This window comes from Ipomoea nil, unplaced genomic scaffold (assembly GCF_001879475.1).
Source record: "Ipomoea nil cultivar Tokyo-kokei standard unplaced genomic scaffold, Asagao_1.1 scaffold3400, whole genome shotgun sequence".
NCBI classification, from domain to species: domain Eukaryota; kingdom Viridiplantae; phylum Streptophyta; class Magnoliopsida; order Solanales; family Convolvulaceae; genus Ipomoea; species Ipomoea nil.
Window position 1 is genome coordinate 257,336 of NW_017619828.1, and position 20,428 is coordinate 277,763.

The window sequence follows — 20,428 nt, forward strand, 5'->3', positions numbered from 1 at the left end:
TTCCGTGGAACTTCCAGGAGGCATCCACAGATGGTGGCTGTTTTTTTTTTTTTTTTTTTTTTTTTTTTCTTATAAATTTTATATAATATATATTTTAATTAATAAATAAATAAATAAACTTTATAAAAAACAAAAATAAAAAATATGTTAAAAAGACATGTGTCAACCATTTAAAGACTTAACCTATTAAACAAGTCACTTTGGACTTAATTGAACATTTTTACAGGTTTAAGGGTTCTAAATGGAGTTTTTTTTAGTTAGGGGACCCAATTGCACTATCCGGTCGACTTAGGGGGCCAATTTGACACTTTTTCCTATATATTTGGGTATTCTCTAAGTTTTCTACGCACTAATTGTTGCTTTTTGAGCTGGAATGGCCCCACCACCGAAATCCAAGGGGTTGACTACAAGACTCAAACAAGGAACGCTTATACTAATATACTAGACTGAAACTCCGGTAGGCGGTAGCTTTATGCTTCTGATTTCTGAATCTTCATTCTAATTACTTCTCTGCTTTATCCCTCTGAGGAACCTATCCGATCAAATTCCGGCCATATCAAATAAATAAATATATGGCTTGATGGCTTCTACCTCTTCTAGTTCTACTCCTCGCAAAATAGAGTATGATGTCTATTTAAGTTTTAGAGGAGAAGATACACGCAAGACTTTCGTGGATCACCTCTACAAGCAGCTACTACAGAAAGAAATTAACACTTTCAAAGATGACAAGGGACTTGAGAAAGGACGGGAAATTACGGAGTTGCTACCGATTATTAAAGAATCAAGATCTGCAATTGTTGTGTTCTCCAAAGACTATGCATCATCCAAATGGTGTTTGGAAGAAATTGCAACAATCATGGAATGTCAACAACAGTACGGCGAGGAAATTATGATACCCATTTTCTATGATGTGGAGCCTAGAGAGGTGGGCAATCAAACAGCAAGTTTTGGGGAATCATTTGCAAAACATGAAGAGCGCTTCCAGGATGATAAGCCAAGGGTGGAAAGGTGGAAGGAAGCTTTGAAAAAGGCTAGCGAAATTTCAGGGTATCATCTCAAGAATGACTTTAATGGGTATATAATCTTCTTCCTTTGCTCTTTCATTTTAATACATGTTCATGTCGTTTGCTTTTGTTTTTTACTACCAAAGTTTTATTTATTTATGAGAAAAGGGTCAAAATATACCCTTAAAGGCTTACACTTTCTTTAAAAGGACAATGCCCTTGAAACATTACAAAAGTGTAATCATACACTCAAACTTGTTATTTTGAAGCATATAACCCCAATAATCGGTTATTCACTTGGAATAACCAGCTATTCAAGATTCTGGTGACATTCCGGCTTATAAAAATTCCGACATTTACAATTTTTTTTTTTTAAAAAATCAGATGGTAACCGGAGAAGACGATCGATTGGTCGTTTTCTCCTATGGGGAAGGCGACAAGATCTGGTCGTCCTCTTTAATGGAGAAGACGAAAGAAGATGACGACGACCAGTCCGGTGGTCGTCTTTCCCGGTAGAAATAATCGCCGGATTTTTTTTGAATGACGGTGAATAGTAATTAGCGACGGTCAACGTCAATAATTTATCGGTAACCTGTTGGTTACCAGTAAATTGGACTTATTTGACTCATCTTCATAAGTTCGAGTGTGTAATTACCATTTTTGTAAAATTCAAGGACCTAATTACCCTTTTGAAGAAAGTTCAAGGGTCTATTTGACCATTTTTCTCTTTATTTGTTTATTTAACATTTTAATGCCAGTAGCAGTGTTACGAAATGTTATGCTGTGGAATCGTGCCCACCTCGTAGATTCATAAAATTTATACTTTAGATTCATAATTTTTAAACCGTATATTCATAATTTAAATACAGTAGATTCATAATTTTTATACAATAGATTCATAATATCTATACTGTAGATTTATAATTTCTGTACTGTAAATTCATAATTTCTAAACTATGTACTTATCAAATTATGAACATATAGTTCTGTGATTTGTGAAAACAGAGTTCAACAAATTAGGAATATGAACATAGAAAATTATGAACATATAGATTTATACTTATGAACATATATTTATAAAATTATGAATATATAACTCTATAATTATGCATATACAATATAAAAATTATGGATATGAAACTCTGCCCATCTTGCAATGTGGGCATGTTTCCACACCATAATTTGCCGTAGTGTTACTACCTAGTTTTTAAGAAAGAACATGGATTTTTGTTTCTCATTACCAGGACATTAGAGTATATATTCTTCCCAAATTACAGTATCTATTCTATTCGTACTAAATACAAAGTTTCTAAAACCCATTTTAATTGTTTGATAAAAATAATTGTGTCATTTTTTTATTGGATAATCAAAATTGGTATTGATATTATTATTAATTCAAATTTAAAAAAGTAGCTAAACTGGTTTAAATGATTTTATTAATTAATAGTAAAAGTAATATTTTATCCATTCCTCTTTATGATTTTATTACATTATTTTTTCTCATTGCATATTACTCGTAATTCATTTGGACAATCCCAAAAATTTGACTAGATAAATATTACTGTATAATTTATAAATGTAAAGAGAAAATCTCACTTTTAATTATTTTTTTTGGAGGACACTTTTAATTATTTAATTTAGTCTCTAATTATCAATTTTTAAAAATTTAGCCCTTCAATTGTTTTAAAGGTGACCAACTCAAATAATTGAAGAATTGAAGGATTAAATTTCTTAAAATTGACAGCTAAAAACTAAATTTCGTAATAGACAATCATTTAAAAGTGCGATTTCTCAAAATATAAATTATAAGCCTTAGCGTTTTTAGAAAAACTATCAATTATGTGTTCATGGTCTTCTCAGGTATGAAGGAGAGTGTATCACACAAGTTGTTGATAACATATTGAGACGTCTGCCTCCACCTCCAAGTGGTCAACAAAATTTGGTGGGACTAAAGTCACAACTTGCAGAAATAGAAAAATTGTTGAAAACGTCCTCTAAAGATGCTAATAAGTTAATATTAGGCATTTATGGTATGGGCGGAATAGGGAAAACAACCCTTGCAAAAGCTGTTTATTACAAAGTTCGTAATCAATTTCAACACTTCAGTTTTCTAAATGATGTTCGAGCAAACAAAATGGAAGACCTGCAATTAAAGCTCCTTAAGGATCCCTCCATTCGAATATATGATGATGGGATTTCAACGATACAGAAAACCCTCGGATCAAAGAAAGTGTTGATTGTTCTTGATGATGTAGATCACAAAGATCAACTAGAGAAATTAGTTGGAGATGGTAAATGGCTTTACAGTGGTAGTAGAGTCATCATAACTACCAGAAATAAGCAGTTATTGGATTCATTTCGAGTTGCCATTAAATGCTATGATGTAAAGAAAATGGATGAAGAAAACGCTCTTGAACTATTTAGCCGTCATGCTTTTAACAAAGAATATCCAGATAAAGAATTTGAAAATTTGTCTAGAGGTTTTGTAACTTGTGCTGGTGGTCTTCCATTAGCTCTTAAGGTCTGGGGTTCTGCTCTATGTGGATATGATGACAAAGAGTTCTGGAAAGCCACACTGAAGAAGATTAAAAGCATCCCAAATGAAGAAATTTGTGAAAAGCTTATGATAAGTTATGATGGACTTGACGATAAGGATCAAAAAAAGATATTTCTAAATATTGCATGTTTTTTTCGGCACAAGAGAAAGGATTATGTAAAAGATGCACTTGAGAGTTGTGGTTTGCATCCCGGCAACGGAATAGAGGTGTTAATTAAAAGATGTCTTCTATTTGAATCAGATGAAGGAACTATTGATATGCATGATTTGATACAAGACATGGGTTGGTATGCAGAAAGTAAGGAGAAACATAGGAGCAGGGTATGTCGGGCTGAGGATGTTGAAGATGTGCTAAGGGGAAAAATGGTAAGGCATATTTCCATAGTAAGTTTATGTGCTAAACATAGGTTTCTTTTTGGTATTATAACTGTGTACTGTTTTCTTCTTTCAGGAGCCTAAACACATAGAAGGTTTTTTATTCTCATCCACAAACAAATCTACAGATGATGAGAAAACCTTAAGAGCTGTCAAAGAGATGGAAAATTTGAAGATACTCATAGTTGGTGGTGCTGATAAAAATTTACCAGCTGACGTTGATAATTTTCTTCCTAGCAGTTTGAGGTGTCTTGAATTCCCACATTATAATTCCCCTTCATTACCGGAAACCTTTCATCCTTCTGGAATTTTAAGTGCTTTGGGCTTTAATCCATCGGAGCTTGTTGTGTTCTGTCTGCCCCATAGTTCTCTACTAAATTGTAGGATAACTAAGGTATGTATATGGTTCTAACCCCTTTTACTATTTTATGTTAAATTCTTTTTCTTCATCAAATTAAAGAGCTCATATCATGCTTGTTTTATTCTTGATCTCGCAGGGATTAGACAACCTTATGTATTTGGATCTCAGCAATTCCCGCTCTTTGTTAGAAACTCCAAATTTTGAATTGATGCCAAATTTGAAGAGAATATACCTTTCATACTGTGTGGGATTAAAAGAGATTCACCCATCTATTGGACATCTTCAGCAGCTTGTTTTGTTGGATTTAAGCAATTGCTATAACCTAGAGAAGCTTCCTTGCTTCGTTCAAGTTTTATCCCTTCAGTTTCTCAAACTTGAACATTGTGGAGCATTACAAAATTTTCCAGAAATCCAGACAAATATGCCATATGTAAAGGAGCTGAATTTAGAATCCATTCCCATTACAAAACTCCCCTCATCGATCCTACATCTATGTGGGCTCACCAAGTTACGCTTGTGTGGGTGTGAAGATCTTGTCTCTCTTCCTGATGACTTATGTGAGTTGGAAAGTCTTACAATTCTTGAGCTTAGAGATTGTGGCGAACTAAAGTCATTGCCAGAAAACCTAGGCAACTTGTCAAATTTGGAAGAACTTCATATATTTGACACTGCCATTTTTCAACTCCCATCTTCAATAACGCAGTTGAGCTCACTTGAATGCTTGTGTTGGGGAGGCAACCAGGAGTATGATGAAGAGAGAGAGAACGAGTTTGATGAAGAAGAGAGAAGTCTCAAATTTGTGCCTAGTGTATCAGGTTTGCGCTCACTGAAAAGGTTACAACTATCTGATTTTAATGCAATCCACAAAGGAATCCCTTCGGATCTTGAATACTTGGTCTCGTTAAAATACTTGTGTCTCCGGGGAAGCAATTTTGTTGATTTACCTGACTTCACTCAACTCCCTCGCCTTCAATATCTTGACATCAAAGGTTGTGGACAACCTAAAGGGTTCCCAGAAACTACAAGAGAGCTATATGCAGATTCTCGTTTTGCCTCTAGAAGAAACATAACTAAGTTACTAGCAGAGTGCCCAGAATTACATGCAGTTGCATTCTGTGATGATGGTAATGATCTAAGTATGGAGCTGCCACAGTCTTTTTTATCTAGGATGTGTATTCGTTTTCCGCTTCCTAGAATTTCAAGAAAGATTACTTTCAGTGTTAGCTATTCACTTCCATTACTAGAGGATGATGATGATGAGAGTCCTGGTGCCAATGCCTTGAGATTATTTCAATACCGATGCTATCAGTCAAATGGCATTTCCATTGATCTCAATCACTCTTGGTATTGTGAAAGGTTTGTGGGATTTGCTGTATATTTCATCTCTTCGGGATTTGATATGCGGGGACCACACTCCTACAAACACATTCATTGTGTTGAGCAATGCACAATCATAGCTAAATTGTCACACAAAAACAATAGAAATCAAGATCTCCAAAGAAAATGTGTGATTGTCAATGCGAATGACTCTATATATGAGGAAATCCAAGGACACATATGCTCTGCCTACATACCATTTAGTAGTTTGTGCCCTGATTCTAGTGTAACCCCAGATGATTTTTCAAGATTTGAGGTGGAATTTATGAATTTGGAAGCAATTGCAGATTGGGGTTGTAGTTTGTTATACCAAAGGAGGTAAATATATTGATTTCAGTTTATCCTTCTTTTTTGTTTTGTTTTGTTTTCCCTTCATTTACCATCTTTCTTGAATTTTTTAATACTCTTTAGTTTTCTCTTTTATTTAGGACAATGAATTCGTATCAAGCATACTTATTTATTTTTTAAGAAAAGTATTAAATTCTACTCTTTTATTATTGAATTAATAAACACAGTTTACCCATAGTGCTCTTTTTTTTTTTTTTCTTTTTTTTTTTTCAAGAGGAAAAGACTAGCAAGTTGGGAATTGGGATGATAGTTGTTCATAATGCTTTTACTTTTATTTTACTTTTTTTCAGTAGCAAAAGACTAGCAAGTCCGGAGGATATTTGTTCATGTGCTCATACACTAGCAAGTCGGGTTGATATTTGTCCAGGTACTAATACTTTGCTCCGTTGTACTGTTACTACTTACTAGTTATAATGCATGCATTGCACAATTGGATTAATTTCCAACTTGAAAATTAAAATAAGTAAATATTTAGTACAATTTTTAAAATATTATATATGATAAAAAAGACCTCAGAGAGCACCAATCATCCTGGGTCGCTGTTTTATTTAATAAAAAGTGAATGGGGATGGACTTAATATCAAATTTAATTAATATAAAATAAAAATAATTATTTTTAATATAATCAAAATGAGTATATTCAAGTTGTAAAGAAGTAGTAATAAAGACGAGTGTTGTCTTTAGATAATTATAACTGAGACTAAAAATTGTATCACAACAATTTTCATATTAAAATAAATTAAGTATTCTTAATGTCATATTAATGAGTCGGTAAATTAAATTTATATTTTGTTAAAACTGACATGATTATAATATGCTTACTAATATTGTTGAAGAGTAAGTAAAGAGTGCAATGAAATTATAGTGCACGAATTCATTTGTTTTCCTTTTATATATATATATATATATATATATATATATATATATATATATATATATATATATATATAGATTTTGGTTCCTGTGAGGTCAGGTCTTCCCGTGCGGTCAGTGCGGCATACACCATTAGGTATGCATAAATGCACCATACAGTGTTCGAAAATACACCAGAATGAAATGTCAAAAAATACACCACACAAAAAAAAATACACCACACAAAAAAAAATACACCACATAATGGTGTATTTACAAACACTGTGTGGTGCATTTATGCATATCTAATGGTGTATGTCGCACTGACCGCACGGGAAGACCTGACCTTACAGGAACCTGACCCTATATATATATATATATATATATATATATATATATATATATATATATATATATATATATATATATATATATATATTACATAACTTCATTTTGTTGGAGTTAATTATGTGAGAATCTTCAGTTCTTCACTATTGATATATAGCTAGCTAGTTTTTTAAACTTTGCCATTTAAAATACAGTCATGTACATCAGTACATGCCTGCGTGTATTTGTTTATTCTTTTTTTTTTTTTTTTTTTTAAATATACAAATTTGTTAATGTCTATAAATATATATCTACTAAAACTAAAAAAAAACTTTTATATATACCAGAATGCACAATTGATGATAAGGGACCCTTGCACATGTTGGAATACATGAATCTCAGCCGAATCAATTTTATGAAATTTCAAAATTTGCCTCGGTTCATCAGCAGATTCCATGTTATTCAATATCTTGACATCAGCGGTTGTGCAAGAGTTAGAGAGCTACCAGAACTCCCACCTACTATAAGGGAACTATATGCACCATATAATAGATGTTTGGACTTGGAAAACAACATAGCTGAATTGGCAACCAAGTATTCAGAATTATATTCTCTCGCATTCTCTTTTTCTATTCATGACAATGATGACAGAGCCTTTCTAAAACCTAGGGAGTTGGCTGAGAAGTTTATTCCTATCACACAGCCTTTTCTAAATAGAAACATTCCTTTTGCTGTCACCTATCCTCTTTACACGGGCACTGATTATAATATCAGTAGTTGCTTCAAATATCCTCACCATGATTCGAACAAGATCACTATTTCTCTGGATCCCACCTGGTATAGACATAACTTTGTAGGGTTCGTTGTATGTTTTCACTTTCCAATAAAAGTGAGATGGGAGTCACACCCAGATATTCGACCTTTTAGGTATTGTAAACTCATAACCAAACTTACACACAAAGATAATGGAAGTGATGAACATCCTCTCCAAAACGAATGTTTGATTGGCAGGCTATATGATGAGGAATTTTATGATGACTTTGAGGATATGGAACTTGTATGCTTTGCGTACATACCGTTTAGTAGTCTGTGGCCTAAATCTAAGGCTATCACGGATACTACTACTCCCAATCATTATTTGGTATTCCAGGCAGCATTTCAAGATTTGGAATTTTCAAAGCATTTCAATGCCCAAGATTGGGAAATTTCAACAGATTGGAGTTGTGGTTTGCTGTATACAGATGATAAATCATTAATTGAAGAATTACAGCAAAAAAGGTAAACATATTGGGCTTGAAAATTTTATCATTTATCCCTTAAAATTCTGATTTTCTTTTAAGTTTTTAATGCAACATATACTCTTTTATATTCAAATCTCTTTTTGCAGGTTTTTTTTTTTTTTTTTTTTTTTTTTTCAGTTTAATATTTTATTTAGGCTAAGGAATTATATATTTCTCAAGAAAGGGACAAACTTTTGCTGTTCTTTCAATTACTAAATTAAAAAAAAAAAAATGCTTATGCATTGTACTTTTGCTTCTTACAGGGAATTAAATGGTTCTAGTGAGAGTGATTCAGGTACTCATACTTCACCGAGCTTTATATTATATATCATACATATTATTCAAAATTATATCACATGTATTTTTATATTTTTTAATATTTTGTATGAACAGTTATCCAAACAATAAAAAAAATATATTGACAAACTCGACTTTGACAATGCCAATAACATGTTTAACCTTGTGGTCCAATGATATTTGGTTGCTCCCCTAAGTGGGAGGTGATAGGTTCAAGCCTTAGTGGAGGTGATTAGTAGTTTGGGTGTTCCCTCTCCTTGTAATTAAAAAAAATAAAAGAACACGTTTAATTGTATGTAGCATTGTCAATTGTAAGTAAATTGTCATTCTAGAAAAGAAATAAATTACACAATTATTATGATTCGTAATGGTAATGAGTTTTGGTGAAAGTATTTTGCATGTTTGTTAGTAGCTAGGGTGAAATAGGAATGATTTTCACTTGTTGTTTGATTATGTATGATCTAAAAACCTGGAATGAAACCCTTATAAAATAAGGGAATGAGTTTTTTCCATTAATGAGGTTTCCAAACCGATAATAGTGTTATAAAAACAAGTCAACCAAACAATAACAATGGTTTTCATACCCATTCCTGAGTCCTAAACCTATCAACCAAACATACCCTTAATAAAGTCATATCATCTTTCTTCAATTCTTTTTGTAGAGTCATTTGTAATTCTTCGGTTGCTATCGGTCTATTTTCTATTAATAATTTTGGAATCACATAAAGATTATGACTTTGATCTAATCGACTCCTTTTTGAATATCTATACGTGCGATCCCTTGAAGCCAGAGGATGTTATCATATTCTTTTGTACATAATTCTTGATAAAATGTCTTATTTTTTTATCTACTTGTAGACTTTCAAAATAATTTTTTGGTTGTGAAAACCAAAGGGAATGATGACCTTGGGTTGTACCAAGTCTAAAACAAGTGGATTTATTTTTTGTCCCATAAACCCCCCTATTATGGAGATCATAATATGCCGTAGCTGTAGAATATTTTTTCCATGACTTTAAACTCACTATTCACAACGTTCCAAGAGAGAAAAAATAATGGGAACATGTTTCATTAAATAATAGGCATAGAAACACTAAGAATCATATTTAATCTTGACGATGTAGAAGAGGAAGAGGAAGAGGAAGAGGAAGAGGAAGAGGAAGAAGGTGAATCAATTGATAATGATGAGTATGAAAGTGATGCAGGATATAGTTCAGGTACTTCATTCTTTACACTAGCGTTTTAATTATTCCATATTGTATTATTACTGAGATATGTACACTTTAATATAATTGAGGGATGTGTTCCATTTCAATTAAAACATAGGTCAAGTAACACGACGATATATTTTTTTTTTGTTGACATAGTAGGAAGGTGTACGTGTTCATCTCAATTAAAGTTTTAACTTTAAATGAAATTGCACATTTATTATTTTATATATTTTATGCACAAAATGAAGCAATTATCATGTCAATAACCTTGTGGTTTAGTGTCACGATGTGATTATCCCATATGTAAGGTCATGAGTTCAAACCTCTTTAGATTGTTAAAGTGTCAATAGTAGCTAAAAAAAAAACAACTACTACAAAAAATTAAATTAAAATTGGATTGAGAGTTTTTATTTTTTGTGGGCGAAAAATATTAAAAGAAAAACTCATAAAAGATCATCTACCGGATGCACTAAGTAGCTACGGCAATCCCATTAAATAGTTCCGGTTGACTGAGACCACTCGTACAAAGTCTAATGGGAATAGTAGTTTACTCCGCTAGCTTAGTCTGTTGATCATATGCTTTTGAATCTCCCTTCTAATTACTTCCTTGCATGTTTTAGAGGAAACATATAGCTTGATGGCTTCTACCTCTTCTGTTACTGCTTCACCATCACCGGCCTTTGAAGAGAACTTGGTGGGGTTGGAATCTAGAGTTAACAAAATTGGTAACTGGTTGAGATTGGTATGTGATGATGATGATGATGCTCAGTTCATTTGCATTTGTGGTATGGGAGGTATCGGTAAGACAACAATTGCAATGGCTGTTTTAAACAAATTTTCGAGCCAATTTGATGGAGCTTGTTTTCTTGCCGATATTAGACAACATGATACCATTGAATTGCAAAAGTCCCTTATAACAACAATCCTAAAGGATAAATCAGGAGTAGAAATAAGCAATGTGAAAGATGGAACGGCGAAGATAAGGTTAAGGCTTCAAGGGAAAAAGGTTTTGATTGTTCTTGATGATGTAGATGGCACGGAACAATTAGAGAAATTAACTGGAGGTGGTGATTGGTTTGGTAGGGGTAGTAAAGTGATTATAACCACAAGAGATGCAGGAGTACTGCGTTTCCATGGAGTTGATGAAAAGTATATATACCAAGTAGATACATTGGAAGAGCATGAAGCTATTCAACTATTTAGTTTGCATGCCTTTAAAAAAAAAATTCCTAAGACTGGCTTCGAAGAACTGTGTGGATCAATTGTGCGTCATGCTATGGGTCTTCCATTAGCTCTTAAAGTTTTGGGCTCTCATTTTTGTGGACTAGAGGCTGCTGACTGGGAAAGCACTTTAGAGGAACTCAAGGGCACTCCAAATGATGATATTGATACAAAGCTTAAGATATGTTTTGATAGACTAGATTCCAACAGTAAAAGCATCTTTTTATATATTGCATGCTTTTTCAGACACGAGAGGGAAGAATATGTAAAAGATGTGCTTAAAAGTTGTGATTTGCAACCATTCATTGGTATGCGCATACTCATTGAAAATTCTCTTATATCAGTCCTGGAAGGAAGAATTGAGATGCATGATCTAATCCAAGAAATGGGTTGGCATATTGCAAGCCTGGACAGACCTAGGAGCAGGGTATGGCAGCTTAAGGATGTTGATAATGTGTTATGCGGAAAAATGGTAAGGCATAGATATATATTTGGATAGTAAGATTATGGTTTGTTTTTTATATTCTCATTATGTATTGCATTAAAAACATTAAAGTTTGTGCATTTTTATTTTCTACTTTCAGGACCCTAAACACAAAGAAGAGATTTTATTACCCTCCGCAGGTGGTATCAATAAGGGGAATATTAGTGAATTGAAGTGGCTTGATTTCAAATTTTATCCATTCACTTCATTACTGGGAAGCTTTATACCATCAAAGCTTGTTTGGTTTTCCTTGCACCATAGTTATCTGGAAAATTGCAGGATAAATCAGGTATATGATTCTAATGGACTCTTGCTACTTTGTGGTAGTCTTTTTTTTTTTTTTTTTTTTTTTTTTTTCATCAAAGACCTTAGACTTGTTTTATTCTCCATCTTCACTTGCAGAAATTAGACAAATTGATCTATTTGGATCTCAGCTCTTCCTACTCTTTGTTAGAAACCCCAAATTTTGATTGGATGCCCAATTTGATGAGATTAAACCTCAGTGACTGTCAAAAATTAAAAGAGATTCACCCATCTATTGGAAATCATAGGAAGCTTATTTTATTGGATTTAAGCAAATGCCATGACCTTGAGAGGCTTCCCAGCTTCAATCAAGTTTCATCTCTTAGGTCTCTCAATCTTTTAGGATGCATCAGATTAGAAAATTTTCCAGAAATCGAGGCAAGAACACCACATCTAGTGGAGTTGGATTTAAAAATGGTTGGAATTAAAGAACTCTCCTCATCAATGCAAAAACTACATGGCCTCACTAGGTTATGCTTGGATCAATGTCCACATCTCGTATGCCTTTGTAATGACTTGTGTGAGCTGACAAATCTTAAAGTTCTTGAGATTAAAAACTGCAGAAATCTAAAGTCATTGCCAGAAAATCTTGAAGGCTTGATCTCGTTGGAATACTTGAATTTCCAAGGATGTTGTTTTGATTCTTTACCTGAAAGCTTTAGCCAACTCACTTGCCTTGAATACCTTAGAATCACAGATTGTGAAATTCCTAACAGGCTACCAAAGCTCCCAGCAAATATAAAAGAACTATATGCAGATTGTGGTTTCAAGATAGCTGAGCTAGCAATCCAATACTCAAAATTAAATTTGGTCTCCTTCTCTACTGGTGATCAACATGGAGTTGTAACTTCTCTAGCTAAGAAGTTCATTCATTTTCCACTTCATAGAAAGACTCCTTTCAGTGTTAGCTATCGTATCACTAATGTGGATCTTGAGAAGAGCAAAGTGTTGAGAACATTCAAATACCGACACTACAAGTCAAATGGAATCTGCATTAATCCCGAATCTTCCATGTATAGTGAAAATTTTATGGGGTTTGTGGTATGTTTTTCTGAAAAAAAAGGTAATATTTGGGGACGACACTCGTACCAAGCCATTGATAATAGCATCCGTAGTTGTACAGTCATAGTCAAATTGTCACACAAAAATAATAAAGATGAAGATCTCCAAACTGATCGTGTGATAGCCATATCATCTTTTGACAATTCTGACGACATCTATGGAACCCTATGCTGTGCCTACATACCAGTTAGCAGTTTGTGGGGTGAATCTAAAGCTATAAAGGATTATTCAAGATTTGAGGTGCAATTTATGAATCTGAAAACTTCAGCAGATTGGGGTTGTAGCTTGTTATATGAAAGGTACATATATTGATATCCATTTTTCAGTTTTATTCCACTGCATTTACTGTCTTTTTTTTCAACTTTTTAATGTTCTGTACTAGGTATATACTGTGTTGGTCCCGGTAGGGTCGAAACTAGAGTCTAGAGGGGGTGAATAGACTCAATTCGATTTTACAGAAATAATTCATTTCGGGGTTATTACGCAGCGGATATGTTGGTTCGTTTTAATTTGCTTTGCACAGATTATGGCTTGTGAAACTTTCGGTTTATGAGGATATGGTATGCTATGCACGAAAATAAAAACGATATGTAAAGAGAGATGGACAGAGAGATTTTTATAGTGGTTCGGCCAACTGTGTCTACTCCACTCTTTTTTCACAACTTATGAAAGGGTTTGCACTATCACTCCTAGTACAAACTAGCTACTTCAAGCTAGCTTCCTTGATCACTAAGCCGGACAGCTACTTGGAAAGTTTTTCAACTCCTAGAGCTTACTCCGCCTCTATCAACGTCTTCTTCAGAGTTGAGTGTTGAATAAAAGATTTGCGTGTGTCTCCAACAGGTTGAAGTCTTGACTTGCTGGCTGGATGATGGATAACCTTCTTTGTAGAAAATGCAAGACTTCTTCAAGGTGATGAAGGATGAATCTGATGAACTTGCTTAAAACTTCAGACCTTAGATCACTGGTTTCAAAAGCTTTAATAGAATGAGCTTGTGTTTAAAGAGCTTTTGCGTATGAATGAGCAATTGAGAGAAAAACCAGCACATTCTTCTGTAAAGAAGATAGGTAGAGGAAATATCCATCCGTTGGAGTAAGATGATATTTCAAACCTATAGACCAGTGGGTAAAAACCGGAGGGCTCGGTGCATTTAATGCGGATGTACCATGTTGGTAGCAAGAACATCTACAAATTTTGTCTTCTAGCTCTGTCATGAAGTACCAATCATTTAATGCTCCTTGGTTGGTGTGCACCTTATTCTTAGGATTACTCTTTCCAAGAATAATTGCCCTGCTAAGACTTAGACAACATTCTTCTTGTGTTCTGAGAGAAGAATTGTCTCAAAAGTCTAACTTAGACTTAGAGTCTCTTGACGAAAGATTGTCTTTATCTTTCGTCTAGATGAGCATCTTTAAGAGTTACTTCTTTATTTGCTGCTTAGTCGAGAGGTAGATATTTTGACTGTTGTAACTTCTCTTCATTCTTCGATCTTCTTTCGTTCTAGTAGATCTATCTATAAGATCATAACTCAGTTTCGTGTGTTTGTCTAGCTTAACACGAATCACAAGATGAGTTATGACAACTTTCGTCTAACACGAAAGTAGCAGGAAACAATATAGAAAAATAGGGGTATCTTAACTACATTGGTATCATCAAAATCTAATTTAACTTTTTAATATTTTTATCAGTTTCGTTTTTTAGTTTTCTCTCATAATTAGGCTAGGATAGAATTCATAATAATCATAGTTATATATTTCCGAAAAGTGCGTACTGATCAACTACTATACTTCTTAATTGACTGAATAAAAAAAAAAATGCTTCTAGGCAAACAGGAGCAGCAATGCATATAAGTACTCACGGTGGAAGCGATTCAGGTATTCATATTTTAAATAACCCTTTATACTGGTATATATTATTTTGTTCTGTACTATATTAAGAATACTATATACTCTTTAACATTTTATATTAACGCCTATATCTACTATCTACTTCTCTCATCAACTATACTAATAAGAGTCCAAGAGAGTTAGGTAGAAAAAATGGCGGTCAAATTTTTTAATAAAATGAATGGCTCAGATTGATCAGATTTTATTTTTTCCTCAAGATTTCATAATTTATCTTTAATGATTATGATTATCCGTTAAATATTATCTTTTCTGTTAATTTCTGTTAGTTTACCGTTAACTTACTCATTGATTTTAATAAGAAAGGTCTTAGGTTCGAACCTCATCCCAATCAAAGTTTGCATAATTAGTACTATATTTTACTCTTATTAAATTATAAAAAAAATAATACATATGCATTTCTTTAATTTAGAATTATGTGTCTACAATGTCTTTATTCAAAAAAAAATTATTCATTATCAATAAATTAAATAAGAGAAATAATTTCATTAGTTATATTGTCTTTATTTTTCTCCAATATAAAAATTCTTTACATTCAAATTCATCAATTGATTATATTCGCTACATTGTCCCTACAATGTCTTTATTAAAAAAAAATTGATTATTAATAAAATAATTAAGAGAAATAATTTTATTAGTTATATTGTCTTTATATATTTCTCTAATGTAAAAAATTCTTTACATTCAAATTCATCAATTGATTATATTCACTACATTGTCTATTATTTTTTTTTGTGCACTATTTTTTAATTAAATATTAAAGTTATAATACAAAATAATGTTATATATTTATTTACCAAGTATTTTATTTATACCATGAAAAAATTAAAAAAATATATAATTAATAAAGCAAATCATATTAACTACTTGGAGGGATTTGTTGACAAAGAGAGTATTCAAATCACACAACAAATTGAAGTGAGAATTACCTTGCAATGTCCTTGTTTGATAATCAGTCGTTAGCGTTAGCGAATTTGACTAGTGAATTATATCAACGATTGGTAAAAAGATATTTGTAAAAATTAGCTGTTTAGATTAACATGTAAAATGACCTGATGGTATAATAATAATAATAATAATAATAATAATAATAATAATAATAATAATAATAATAATAATAATCGTTTAAAAAAAATACAAAATATATAATTAAGCCAATTATATTAACTACTTGAATTGGGAGGTTTATTGACAAAAAGAGTCTTCAAATCACACACCAAATTGAAGTGAGAAACTACCTCGCAATATCCTTGTTTGGCAATCAGCAGTTAGCTCTTCAATATTAGTATATATTTAATATTTTATGCCCTAATTTTTATTTGTTCTCCCTTATGTCCCGTATTTGGTTTCAACCATACCTATACAATTATTTTATTGACAATTATAATCAATCTTGACTATATTATCTTGCATTTGTAAATTTAGAATTAACTATTTAAATACGCAAATTCAACATTTAATTATCTAAGCATGAACAATTTCAATATAATCTTGATATACTTTAAAATATTCATTAAAAAAAAACATTGGGCATTATCCCAATCGCGCAATGCACGTAAAAAACTAGTAGTATTTAATAAAAAGACAAAAATGGCTTTATAATAATTAATTACATACTAGTATTTTAGAAAATATTTTAATATATAAAAAAAGTAAATAATATTTTTAAGAGAAAATTACAATTTTCATCCCTAAGTTATAGGTTAATTGTAGAATTTGTCCCTGAGTGTTGATCATGATCACTTTTCGTCTCTAAGTTATCATTGGCGTTGCACTTTTCGTGCTCACTTTTCGTCATTGAGTTATATTAAAATTGCAAATTTCATCCCTAGCTAATGTTTTATTAGTAAAGGGACGAAAAATGCAACGTTAATAATAACTTAAGGACGAAAAGTGAGTATAACCAACACTTAGGGACAATTCTACAATTACTCTATAATTTAAGGACGAAAAATATAATTTTTTCTATTTTTAACAAGTTTTTTAATTTTCAAATTTATTTGTTCATATTTGACATGACTTTTAATTTAGGGTGTGTTTGGAAACCTGGAAAATGAGTTCTGGAAATCATTTTCCAAGTTTCCAGTGTTTGGATGTGCGTGGAAAATCAAGTCAACGGAAATCATTTTCCGTTGACTTTGGAAAATAGGCTTGTTTTGGAAGAAAATGACTTCCCCTTTTTTTGGGGGGAAGTCATTTTCCAACTTTTACACCAACATCACACCACCACCAACATCATCAACACCATACCACCATCACCACCACTATTGCCGCCGCCACCACCACTATACCCCCGCCACCATCACACCACCACCACAACCACCACAAACACCGCAACCACTACCACCACCACCACCACCATACCACTGCCACCATCGCCGTCGCCACCACCACCACACCACCGCTGTCGCCACCACCACCACCATACCACCGCAACCACCGTCGCCGCCACCACTACCACCATACCACCGCCGCCGCCATCACCACCATACCACCGCAACCACCGCCACCATACCACCGCAACCACCGTCGCCGCCACCACCACCATACCACTACAACCACTGTCGCCGCTACCACCGCCACCACCACCATACCCCCACAACCACCATCGCCGCCACCACTACCACCATACCACCGCCACCGCCATCACCACAATACCGCCGCCACCACCACCACACCACCGCCACCGCCGTCGCCGCCACCACCACCATACCACCGCCGCCACCACCACCACCATACCACCGCAACCACCGTCGCCGCCACCACCACCACCACCATCGCAACCACACGACCACTGCCACCACCGTCATACTACCACCACCATCACACCAACACCACTACCGTCGTCGCCGCCACCACTAGCATACTACCGCAACCACCGTCGCCGCTGCCACCATCATACCACCGCAACCACCGCCACCACCATCACACCGCCGCCGCGCCACCTCCACGACCATACCACCGCAACCACCACCGTCGCCACCACCACCATACCACCGCCACCACACCACCACCGTCATACCACCACCAATTATTATTATTATTATTATTATTATTATTATTATTATTATTATTATTATTATTATTATTATTATTATTATTATTATTATTATATAACGAATAACACCACTACCACTACACCACCACCACCACCATAATATTTTTGATATGTTATTAGTTTTTTTTTTTTTTTTTTTTTTTGAAAAACATAGCTATTTTTTATTATATTTAAAATTAATATTATATTATTATATATTATTATACATGTTGTAATATTTTAAATAAAATAATTAAAATATTTAATTATACAATTCTACTCATTTTCCAGAAAATGAACCAAACACAGAAAAACAGTTTTCCATAATGCAACCAAACACTGGAAAGGAAAATGTTTTCCAGAAAAATGACTCATTTTCCAGAAGTCATTTTCCTGCTTTCCAAACGGACCCTTAATGTATTTTTTAAGTATATAAGATAAGATTAACTACTAATATTAAATAAAATATTACAAGAAATTTAGATTGTACTGTAAATAACTGTGGACGGAAGGAGTATTGCGCTATGCTATTATATATTTATATACGAGTGAATTCCATTTTTGGTCCTATTGTTATAGGGGTCATTCCAATTTTAGTCCATTATAATTATTTTTGTCACATTGCGTCCACTATTATTAAAAGTGTTCTAATTTTAGTCCAAAAAGTGGACTAAAATTGGAACACTTTTAATAATAATGGACGCAATGTGACAAACATAATTATGGTGGACTAAAATTGGAAAAACCCCTATAACAATAGGACCAAAAATGGAATTCACTCTTATATACATACTATACGTTTACCTATACAAAAGTGCATACATACTTACATATATGCATGTGTGAGCTGAGTATGTATGAATTTAATTTTCTTTTTGACTGCATGAGTAAACTATTACACTGATCTTGTTGATATCAGGACTCACGACGGATGATATTGGATGCTTGAGCCAATTAGGGTTGGAAACAGAGTACTTGAATCTCAGTAGAAGAGATTTTTCTTGTTTACCTAAACTCCCTCACCTTCAATACCTTGACATTAGTGGTTGTCGAAGACTTTTAATGCTACCGAAACTCCCACCTACTATAAGGGAACTATATGCACATTCTAATTTAGCTTATGAAAGTTACATAGCTGAGCTAGCAAGCAAGTATTCAGAATTATATTCTGTCTCATTCTCTCATGGATATGTAACTCTCTGTGCTGAGGAGTTAGCAAGGGAGTTTGTTCAGGTGCCTTTTCAGAATAGAAACTCTCCTTTCCTGGTTATCTATCCTACTTGTGATGACTTGATTACAGATGTTGATACCAAGAGATGGTTCAAATATCCATCTCGTTGTCCAAATAAGGTCTCCATCAATCTTAATCCCTCTTGGTATAGTCAAACCTTTGTGGGATTTGTTGTATGCTTTCTCTTCAATGGAAGAAAACAGAAATGGGAATCACGCCCAGAAATTCGTCCTTTTAGGTATTCTAAGCTCATAGCTAAGTTGAGACACAAAGATAGTGCAAATGAAGTTTAAACAGATTGTGTGATTGCCAGACTATATGACGAAGAGTTTGATGACAAGTTTGAGGAATGCATGGATTCTGAATTCATATGCTTTGCCTACATACCGTGTTCTAGTCTGTTAAGTAAATGTGGAGGCAACCCCAATGATTATTCAGTATTCGAGGTGGCATTTCTAGATTCGAATTCTTCCTCAGATTGGAGTTGTGGTTTGTTATATAAAAATGATGATTCATTAAGTGAAGCAATATGGAGCAAAGCTAGTTTCAATGATAGTGATTCAGGTACGCATACTCCAGCGTTGTATACTTATTATATACACACATATACAAGCCTGCAAACACACACATGCATATATAAATTTTCTTTTGATGAAGTAAATTATATATTTAATATATTTTTATATATGTTAATAATAAATAAGGTTAAGATGATAAATATTTGTTAATGCAGCATTGTTTGAAGAGACCCCTACTTCGGAAGAAATACAAAGTGACCACTATCATCATATTGAAGAAGATTGTGAAACTACAATAACATCACAACAACAACTAGGTAAAAATATCTTTGTAAATAACAATTATTTTACCGCTTCATGCATCTTATAAGTAATAGCGGATTTGGTCTCTTTGTTAACAATGTCATCATTTTCAGTCTTCAAGTTGTCAATGAAGTGAAGTTTTTGGCTCTTCCTTTGATGAATTTGTAAAATTTGTTGTTATTATTCATAGAAAAAAAATTATAATTTTGTTCTCTAAGTTATTGCAGGTTACATTCCATATCAAATGTTTTCCAAAGCAAAAAACTCACAAGTGAGCAAGTAAAATATCCACTCCAAATTAAATCAATTTCAAAATACTCACATTTTCAAGACTATTTAGCTAAGATTTCAAGTTGTGTTGAGAGATTAATGTATTT

The 20,428-nt window shown here is 33.3% G+C and overlaps 2 protein-coding genes across 2 annotated transcripts; both read left to right on the forward strand.

The window, feature by feature from the left end:
• Positions 1-415: 415 nt before the first annotated feature.
• On the forward strand, positions 416-5,367 carry LOC109171177 (TMV resistance protein N-like). Its single transcript, XM_019320305.1, has 5 exons — positions 416-1,074; positions 2,865-3,927; positions 4,013-4,330; positions 4,434-5,112; positions 5,225-5,367. Exons 1-5 carry the CDS (start codon positions 581-583, stop codon positions 5,365-5,367), a joined length of 2,697 nt encoding a protein of 898 aa, XP_019175850.1. The 5' UTR covers positions 416-580.
• Positions 4,246-19,624, forward strand: LOC109171178 (TMV resistance protein N-like). Its single transcript, XM_019320306.1, has 12 exons — positions 4,246-4,330; positions 4,434-5,041; positions 5,077-5,992; positions 6,313-6,389; positions 7,549-8,479; positions 8,745-8,776; positions 9,901-9,993; positions 10,608-11,680; positions 11,793-11,981; positions 12,095-13,356; positions 14,874-14,932; positions 18,919-19,624. Exons 3-12 carry the CDS (start codon positions 5,436-5,438, stop codon positions 19,521-19,523), a joined length of 4,878 nt encoding a protein of 1,625 aa, XP_019175851.1. The 5' UTR covers positions 4,246-4,330; positions 4,434-5,041; positions 5,077-5,435; the 3' UTR covers positions 19,524-19,624.
• The last annotated feature ends 804 nt before the right edge of the window (positions 19,625-20,428 follow it).